Source organism: Argentina silus (assembly GCF_951799395.1).
Source record: "Argentina silus genome assembly, chromosome: 2".
Lineage (NCBI taxonomy): Eukaryota > Metazoa > Chordata > Actinopteri > Argentiniformes > Argentinidae > Argentina > Argentina silus.
In genome coordinates, this window is record NC_139656.1 from 22,992,055 (window position 1) to 23,002,514 (window position 10,460).

The 10,460-nt window shown below is 44.3% G+C and overlaps 1 protein-coding gene across 1 annotated transcript in view; it reads left to right on the top strand.

Moving 5' to 3' along the window:
• Nucleotides 1–1,317: 1,317 nt before the first annotated feature.
• Nucleotides 1,318–10,460, top strand: part of ubtd2 (ubiquitin domain containing 2) — a 26,178-nt gene continuing 17,035 nt past the window's right edge. The window contains exon 1 of the mRNA XM_083692855.1: nucleotides 1,318–1,514. Coding sequence (XP_083548981.1) covers nucleotides 1,445–1,514 — 70 coding nt within the window. The 5' untranslated portion in view covers nucleotides 1,318–1,444. The remainder of the gene's footprint in view (nucleotides 1,515–10,460) is intronic.

The following is a 10,460-nucleotide window of genomic DNA, read 5'->3' on the forward strand; positions in this document are numbered from 1 at the left end:
ATACATTCCGGGGCAGAGAGGGCACGTTCTTGTTAAAGCAGAATCAAGAAGGAATAAGTAGCGGTTGTCTCATCACTGCTAACAGTGAGATTCAGATGATAGGAGGAGAAGAGAAAGCCATCTGTTCTTTGATATATAAATTACAGGTCATGTTCTTTGTAAAAGAAGTATTATTAGAATGAGAAAGAATGAAACCTTTTAAACATATCAAAGGATGAAACCTATCAAATCGTAATAGCTGTGGAAAATTATTAAAGTGGTCTTATCAAGGAGGCAATTGTCACAAGACCTGAACTTGAACTGATAGACCAACTCATTACAATTGACACCCGCGGTCACGAGTGACTCATCCGGAATATAACATCTGACTCCAGTATGACAGCTGTCAAATTTGGCAAGTCTGGCTACCAATGGGGCTGGGCTGCCTAAATGTCTGAAACAATATACTGCAGTGGAGGCTGGTGGAGGTAGAAATCAGAGGACGGGCTCATTGTAATGCATGGAATGGAATGAGGAATGGTATCAAAACTCCTCGAACACGTGTGTTTGATACTATTCCTTATTCCATTCCATGTATTACAATGAGCCCTTCATCTGACTGATTTCTACCTCTGCCAGCCTCCCCTGATATATTCTATATACAATGAAGGTCTAGTGAAGGTGTCAGACCAAAGACTGATCACACAGTCATAATCTTAAGCAGTACTGTAGCATTAAAATATGGGCAGGCATCCTGTGTTTCATTCATGGGATGTGGTGATGGAATATGATGCAGTGAGTTGACTAGTAATGTAGCATCATTAGAATTCACTGTTTTTGTGTAATTACACAACATCGTACACCGTTTGATTGACACCTGTGATGCCACAGTTGTGTTGGTGCACTTGTTTGCAGTACAACACACCTCCTTCTCCTACCCCCTCATACAGTATGCATAATTTACTGTAGGCAGTAAATTAAGCATACAAACATTGTAAGTGCTCAAGAATGTTCATGGCCAAATGTAGTGTATTACTGAGTTCAATCCACCAAAGCTTCATCTCTATGACAAGTTTAAATACATGTGGTTATTACACAACAATTACTAATTAGTAATGGCATTACTCAATCTGATTTCAATTGTGATTTGCATGAAATTGCCATCGTGATGCAAGAGGGGACGTCTGTTACTCCCTGAGCTATAATAAACATTTTGAGTGGTCCCCCGAAGTCCTCTCCCTTGTCCTCCTCTCCTCCCTCCCTCTCATCTTTACCTCTTTTTTTCCCTTCTCTCTGTTCCCTTCTTTTTCTCTTTGAGAAGCGGTCACCTTGTGATGATGTGTGCACACTCCGCCTCTTCCCAGCTGATGCTCGCGCCCTGTCAATTTCTATTCTGAGAGGAAGAGTTGAGGAAGGGGGAAAAGACAACAAGAGGGTCTGCGGGGGTAGCGCAGTTAAAACATCCATGGGTGGTTGTGTGGGTAGTCACCATGATTCTTCAGGCAGTTTAAACGAAAATTCTGACGGAACCGGAGGTAGGCAATAAGTTACATACCGCCGGGGTGTTTTTTTTGACTCCGTAATTGGTGCTTTTTGGTACATGCTGATCTCATGCGCCTTGCCTTGCTTTGCCTTGCCTTGCCTCCCCTTGTGTCTTTCCCTTTATTGCAGCCGCCTAGATCGTGCACGGCCACGATCGCCCCATCCGGCCTCGTGCGAAAGACGCGCATAGGGGCTTAGTTACATTGTTATTATCCTGGAAATATTCAATGTGCCATGTAAAACGACTGCCTTTGTCTGCTTTCAATGAAATCATTTTATGTTAATGCTAGCTGGCCCCGGCTAGCTTATAGCTAGCTATCGCTGCAAATGTGGGTCACCATTTGCTCAGGAATGCAGAACATGATGCGTCCTACTCGCACATTTGCAAAACCATCCGTTACATTGAATACGTGTGCACAATTTGCTTTGCAACCTATGCTACCTGATTATTTTACATCTTCATGCGTCGTTTCCTGTGCTTCTACATTCTAAAGTGGGGGAGCGTGTCAGATTTTATTTGCAGCTGCAGGATGATGGAGGAGTTGCACCCAAACTTGCGCTAACTGGCAATTAAAAAAGAACGGTTTATCTAATCATTTGTCGTTTGGCTTGCTCTGCTATTTCCATATTGTTTGTAGACACTGTATCTAGACAACAAAGGTTTGCCTATCTCAGTAACGCGCGGTATTTAATTGATATCATGTAGCCACTGTGTTCATTCATGTAACTGTGTCCCCGGCCTTTGTGAATGAGACTGAGACTGGTGTATGCGACTTGGGGCTGGATTGTTTTCTGCGACCAAAGGTTCGTTACTGTACACTGTTTTTTTCACACCCGAGTCGGGATTTCCGGTGTCTGATGATGCAGATGTTGTTGTGATTACAGTTTTGAAGCTGGTGATTGAGCTGTGTGTTTGAGGGGGAGGGGCTTGTACTGTACATCCACACAAAGAGATGAGGGCTCCCTGCAGGTATAGGTTCTCATAACATGTCCATTGCTGTTATTGCACACTGTGGCAATAATACCTAAGGTATCACAAGAAGGCACATGTTAAAGATACACACTACACAGTCATATCTCCCTCAGGAGATGAGGAGAGAGAGAGAGAGAGAGAGTCTGTGTGTGTGTGTGTGTGTGTGTGTGTGTGTGTGTGTGTGTGTGTGTGTGTGTGTGTTTTAGAGGGATAGAGAGAGATGGAGGTGTGAGTGTAGATTGAATAAACTGATATTATGTGACAGATACACTCAAAACACTTCACAATGATCTTACTTCCTCCTTGTCTTCAGGGATTATTATGACATTGGTATTACATTTTTATAACGACATGGCTCATCCCATGAGGTGAGTGCTTTAATGAAGTGTACCCACTGTTGCATCAACTGTCCCACTGAGGCAGCCTTAAACTACATTAAATAGCCTACATAGGCATGCAACTCTACATCTTTAATCTATCTACTGTTAGCGTGCATCTCGCCTGAAGACTTTGCTTATGTGCCTTGACTTTACTCCTGCCAACTTGCATGGATACTGCCGCTGCCGCCTCTATAACTTTTCCCTGTGTGAAGATTCTACAAAAGAATGTTTCGGCATCCTCACTGCAGCCCGTTTGAGGAAAATACCCAACAGGCATCTGGCCTTTGATAGAAGGAGTGAGAGAACTGTAGAGAGAAAGACAGGGTGAGGGTTCACTCAGGGGTATAAAATAGTCCTTTTGTCTCTCTGGCTTTTGACTCTTCACACAAGACTAAAGCTGGGCAGGCTCAAGTAGCTCAGTTCCTGCTGAGAGCCCTCTGGACTGCTTTGGAAGTAGGCCTATCCCTTGGTACAGACCCAAAGCAAGCCAAGGCCTATCCCTTGGTACAGACCCAAAGCAAGCCAAGGCCTATCCCTTGGTACAGAACCAAAGTAAGCGATGGGCATATCGCAATTTAAGGTTGAGGAGGAAACACATTGTTTTGTAGAAAACTAAAATACTGCACATTCTGTTCCGTGCACAACTCTAAACCAGTAAATGGGTCACTGATTGCTATATATTCCTGCCTCCATGTTTTCTCAAATTAACCTTCTCTCCAGAGATTGAACAGCAGCTTTGAAAGGACAAGAGACGAAGCCTAAGCGTCAGACGATAGTGTCACGGGGAGGGGGGGGGGGCTACTTTAGGTTATAGGAATGTGTCGTACTCTGCTTTTATGCAGTGAGCACTCCTCAGAAGACTCCCAGCTCTTCTGAGGTATTGATTCTGGTACGCAGGGTGCAGATTAATGGACAGCTCAGCTCCCATCAGTGAACCTCAACAGCTTTTATCTCATTGACCACAAATAAAACTAACCTTTAAGGTTCAGACTTGCATATTTAAAGACGCTGTCCTGTCCGGCAGCTGCTGTATTTGCGGTTGTGAGCAACATGCACATTAGACAGGAGGCCTAAGAGCTACTTTGTTGTATTTGGGTAACTGTACAACTGTAGAATTATTGATGTGAGCGTCAGTGTGTGTTTTTATGCCCTTCAATCTCCTTGGCTCAAACCTGTTAGGCCCTAATCCCTATTACAGTTCCTTTTCTAAATTCCCACTATTAACCCACATTTCATCTTGAGGTCTTGTTTAATGGGTGCTTGAACCTGACCCATAAAATGCTGTAATACTACAGTGATCGATTTAAACCATGACATTTTCCAGAGCAATCAAATTTTTCAATGAAAAAGGTTCTTCATTCATTCATCCATATCCATATCCATTAGAGCTTTATAGTTGATGCGCTACACCCTATAAACCGCTGATCTCATTACCCAAAGAATGTGCTTTAAAAAGTCCTCCTTATTTGCCATTGACCCAGACCAAGACCAAAATCTGAGCTGATCTGAGATCTGAAAAACAGTCAGTCCACTGACTGCCGTGTACAAAATGTAAAATATAGCCAGAGGACAGGTCTGAGATCAGTGAATTTTGCCTAGTCAATCCACACCAGTGTCAGCAGACGACAGATCTGAGATCAGCTGTTCTACAGTCAGTCTACAGCTCAGTGTCTCCCAACATCTGCCTGTTCATCTCTCAGCAGCAGTAGCAGCAGCCAGCAGGTCCAGTCTACATTATTGATGAACCTGAGAGAACTTCATTAGGCCCCAGGCCTACGCTCTGACAGGCTGAGCTGGCCCACCATCACATCACCCCTGACACAGGCCCAGTTCACACACCACTAATCTGGATATTAGAGGATTGAAATGAACTATAGCCAAGTCCAGGTCTAAATTGCAGAATAATTGAGATTATTAGTAGGATTCAACTTCATCTCAGTCAGGGAAACCTGCCCTAGATGTAGCTGTGTGTTTCAGGTCTATCTTTATCTTGATTATTTATTTACAATAGTATTTTTAGGCGTATGGTAAGCTGTGTTTGAGAAAGAGAGAGAGAGAGTGTTTGAGTGTGTGTGTGTGTGTGTGTGTGTGTTGAAATTAGAGCCACCTGCCAGTGATCCATTATGCAGTGTGTGAGATCTCCAGACTGCTGCTCTCCTCCACCTCACGTCATTCCTACCTCGCCTCACCTGACTGGCTGGCTGGCCCTGTCGTCATGGCGATAAGAGACGGGGGGGGATTCCATGTCACGGGAAGTGAAGTGTCTTTCTTCCTGCCCCAGAGAACCCGACAGAACACTTAGTAAGTTGGAGCCATTGATGATGACTGTACAGCACCATGATGAATGATGTCACAGCCGAACATCATCCTGCTCTGACTCAAAACCTTGTCTGGCAGCCATCTTTCTGCCATCGCTGACCTCAATGAAAATGACTGCAGGGAACGTTGGGACTAGATATTCAAGAGTGTAGGCTTATCTGAATGGTTTGATTTCCCTGCCTTTTACCATGCTTATTGATTTTTCGTGATTATTTATAGATTGGGCCTGAATCTGATCCCTAAGCTTAGGTATGCCTAACCTGTGTGTGGAGAGGTTAAGAGGAATGGCTCTTCAGGCAGCAGTCCATGGGGTTCATCACATGGAGGATTTACACTCTGTCTGCCTGTGGCTTCTGGTTGGAGTTTGTGTCATTTGACACTCGTCATGTGATCTGTGTACATATGTATGGACACGGCCAGTGAAATAGAACACCAGTGGATGTGGAAGAATCCCCCTTGGCCTCTCACACAGCGACTGTCCGACCAGAGTTGATCTTCGTAATCATTGGCTAGTGAGAGCTGCAACACACAAACCGCTCGTGGCTATGCCTACATCCTGTGAGAGGCTAAAACTAGAGAATAAGAATTCCCTACAATGATATAACGGATGACAATGAGCCTGAGAGGGGGGAAACATTCAACACACGCACACACACACACACACACACACACACACACACACACACACACACACACACACACACACACACACACACACACACACATGCATACAGTACACATACTCACACACATACGCACATTCACACATGTTCTTCTCATACTTTTACACACACACACACACACACACACACACACACACACACACACACACTCATCTAACTACACAAGTTAACTAGACTGATTTTCCTCCCCCACACTGGCACTGTTCCTTTAAGAGCGTAATCCAGATGGTACTCATTTGGAATTCTGGTGAAAATGGAATTCACACGATCTAATCTTACGAAAACATGTCTAATTCGCTGGGTTTCAGTACAAGCATATATTCTCCAGTAGGCCTACACTATATACATATTATATATATATATATATATATATATATATATATATATATATACACACACATATATATATGTATAGGGGAAATGTATACATTTTGAATTGATTCAGTATGAACAGTATGTTCATATATTAACATTTCTGTGTGTGTCTGCTGTGCAAGCATCTCTTAGTATTGCCATTTTGGCTCCTCTAAGAGCCCTCTCTGTCCCTGCAAGGGGCACAGATGTTGGCGTGGTCTATTTTAAGTGATACACAGAGTGCAGTTAGACCAACCTGTGCTTTCATCACCATGATACACAGCCGGCTCTGGTGTCCCACTGTAACTGATCCCTTCTTTAATGGCATTTAGTCCAGCAGGAGCCAATAACCATACTTCATACTTCATTCTTTCTCTAATTCTTTCTCTCTCTCTCTCTCTCTCTCTCTCTCTCTCTCTCTCACTCTCTCTGTCTCTTGTCTCTCTCTTCGGGCTAACTGTTTCTCACTCCCCTCCCCTTGCTCTGTCTCTCTCTCTGTCTCTGTCTCTGTCTCTCACTCTCTCTGTCTCTCTCTCTCTACCCTCCCCTCTCACCATCTTCCTACCTCAGTCACTACACGGCTGCCAGTGAGTCCAACAGTAATTGACTAGGCCTACTCTTAACAAAGTAGTTATGTCAAACACCAAGGCCTAGACGTCACTGTCTGATGTCCCATGTGGGGCCCGGGTGTTTGTGTGCATGTGTGCGTGTGTGCCTCACTGTGTGTGTGTGTGTATGTGTGTGTGTGTGTGTGTGTGTGTGTGTGTGTGTGTGTGTGTGTGTGTGTGTGTGTGTGTGTGTGTGCATCACTGCGTGTGTATGTGTGTGTTATTAACATCTGTTTATTGGGTCCAGCCCATAGAGCTATATTCCTGCCTGACCTACCATTCAGACTGAGCTGGTTTGATGTCCCCAGGCTGTGCTCCTCCTGCTGTGGCCTCTCCCTGTGCCCGGAGTGACTAACAGCACTTGTAAATGCCACGGTGGCTCTATTAAATCTGATTAATGTGTGTGTCCATCCATCTTATTATTATACTTCCAGTACATCACTCAGTAAACAGGAAATGCGCCCATGATGCTAATCAGAGCATAGATTTGCTGTCTGTGGCCGTCGGAGTGTGTAAACGTGGTCTCTGGGAGAATACATCACTTATCTATTGGTCACATGTTAAGGACCATGCAGGGTGAAACCACCAGGCTTTACTGAGTAAACACAGCGTTATACGGCTGAATGTAATGTTAATGTCAAGGTTTATGAAGTGCATTAGGAGATTACTACTAGTGGTAGTAGTAGTAGTAGTAGTACTACTAGGTAGTGACAGTTGAGCAGGTGGGCGGGGGGTACTGTAGTAGTAGTTGTAGTATGCCTAGTACTAGCAGCAGCTGAGTGGGGCACTATTCTCTGTGGTGAAACCAGTGTAAAACAGCTATGTTCACAAAGTGATCACTTGACTATGCAAATTGTCTGATGACACACTATTGATAGTGTGTCAGGAGTCGTCGGTGTGGTTGTAACTTTTCTACCGTTGTCTCACTTCCTCATCTGTTGCGGTATTGATTTATTCTCATATAATATAATATCCATTCCAGAGTTCTCTATTTCTCTGGTGCTACACAGGGAGACACCCCATTATCACTCCCTCCCCTGGACAATAGCCCGGAAACCATATGCAAATCCTCCCCTACCTCCATTAGGCTGACTGTGCCATCAGACAATTTGCATAGTCAAGTGATCACTTTGGGAACATAGCTGTTTTACACTGGTTTCACCACAGAGTACTGCTGTTCAGAATTGGCTATCTACTCTCACAGTGTGTAGCCTATAGGCACGCATCAAGTACTGTTCTATCATCAGCTTTAATGACCATATCATTGTGCTACAGACGGTGGCATTTTGCATAAACATGAAGTCTTATAGCTACGTACACTCACTGAGCACTTTATTAGGAACACTATACTAATACTGGGTATGGCCTCCCTTTTCTCTCAAAACAGACTTCTTCATGGCATTGATTCCACAAGATGTTGGAAACATTCCTTTGAGATTCTGGTACATGATGACATGATTTCATCATGCAATTCCTGCAGATTTTTCAGGTGCACTTTCAAGCTGTGAATCTTTAATTTAATATTTTAATTGGATTCAGATCCGGTGACTTGGAAGGCTACTGAAGAACTCTGAACTCATTGTCATGTTCATGAAACCAGTTTGAGATGACTTTTGCTTTGTGACATGGTGTATTATCATGCTGGAAGTAGCCATTAGAAGATGGGTAAATTGTGGCCATGAAGGGATGCACATGGTCAGCAGCAATACTCAAATAGGCTCTGGCACTCAAGCAATGATTGATTGGTATTAACAGGCCCAAAATGTGCCAAGAAAACATTCCCCACACCATTACACCACTTCCACCATGAGAAGGTGTACAGGTGTTCCTAATAAAGTGTTTGGTGAGTGTATATTACACAGATTTCACCTCAGAGTAGTGTAATTCAGAATAACCTGGCATGTAGCCAAAATAGACTGAATCCTTGATTCCTGAGGTAAAGTAACCTCAGACTTTCTCTTCCAATGTGCTGTGAGGAGGCGAGGAGAGAGAGGATACAAGGAATCAAGGGAGAATTTGTGAGTTTATTCTTGGCGGCCGTGTCATCGTGCTGCAGTAACAGTAACAGTAACAGAAACAGTAACAGTAACAGTAGCATCAGTCAGGAGTGTGCGCCAGAGCTGCTTATTATCCCCACCTGACCTTCCCTGAGCCGGTCTTCATCTTCTAGCTCGCCGGCTAATTTGTGCCTTTTATAAATGACTAATGACTAATGAGAGATGGGAGCTGGGGAATAAGCTCGGCAAAACGCCTCTCCTCGGTATGATACCACCTGATAAGACATACGCAGAGACCAAGGACCGCAGATAGTAGCGATGCAGCTCACTCTGGTGCTGAACGTTGTGTGTGCGTATCAGGGGAGGCTGGTAGAGGTAGACCTTGGAGGACGGGCTCATTGTAATGCATGGAAGGGAATGAGGAATGGTATCAAACAGACACCGCCCTCCGATGTCTACCTCCACCAGCCTCCCCTGGTGGGTATGCTCACTGACGGATAAACTAATAGAAGAAGATAAATGCTCAGAGCCCTCTAGTCTCTGGTACGCTTATCCTCCACCCTTGAGATGAACTGATTGGCTGGCTGGCACGAAAAGGAAATGGGACGATATGATCTCAGAGGGGAATGGTGGTCGTCAGTGTCCAACCAGACAACACGACACAGCAACTGAATTCCTTATCTGTGTCCTTCCCCTATCTCTTAGCTGCTTTCTCCCCCCCCCCTCTCTATCTTTCTTGAACCCTGTGGTTTAGGCCCTAAACCAATACACAATCATCTACATTTCACTCCTACTCTAACCTCAGGCCCACCAAGTTGGTTGCTCCTTGACATCAAAAGTTGATTCTATTGTGATGTCGCGCCACTCAATAAATTATTCAAGTTGATTTGAATGGCGCTTTTTACATCAACAAATGTCACAAAGAGCTTCACAACAAAATAATACTAAACAATATAAACAATAAATACAATACAAACAATATGATCTAACACCAAATCATAGACCCCCCCAGGAGTAAGCCAAGGAAAAAACCTTGACAGGAACCAGACTCCAGGGGGACCCGTCCTCCTCTGGCTGATCAGGTGCTGAACAGTAAACTAATGTGGAATGTGGAATGTGGTGTGGGGCAAGAGTTCAGGGGTCAGTAGTGAAGGGCAGCTTTCTGATGGGACCTGGCTGGGACAGCAAAGACCAGGATATATTGTGGAGTAGACTCCACAAATTCACCACCACCACCACCACCAATGTGTGGGAAGAATTCAATGAGGTTTGTGTTGAGGTTGAGCTGAATTCTTTGTTGTTGTTGTCAACTCCTCTGTTCGAGGAAGTGGTTGTTGTTAAAAAGCCGGGAGACTTTAGAGGGTTGATGGCCTCACTATGGAAGGAAATGACAATAGCACGTGGTGATGCAAACAGGAAATGTCTCATCTACTGGCCCTGTCTGTAAACACAGAGGGGACTGACTGTGTCAATGTGAATCAGATGATAAGGCCTCTGTTATCTCTCCTCCTGTCTACACATCAGACACGCTGTAATAGGCTACCTCCCTCCCTCTCTCTCTGCCTGTCTCTCTCTCTCTGGCTGTGTCTGTCTGTCTCCATCTGTCTTTGTGTCTGTCTGTCTTT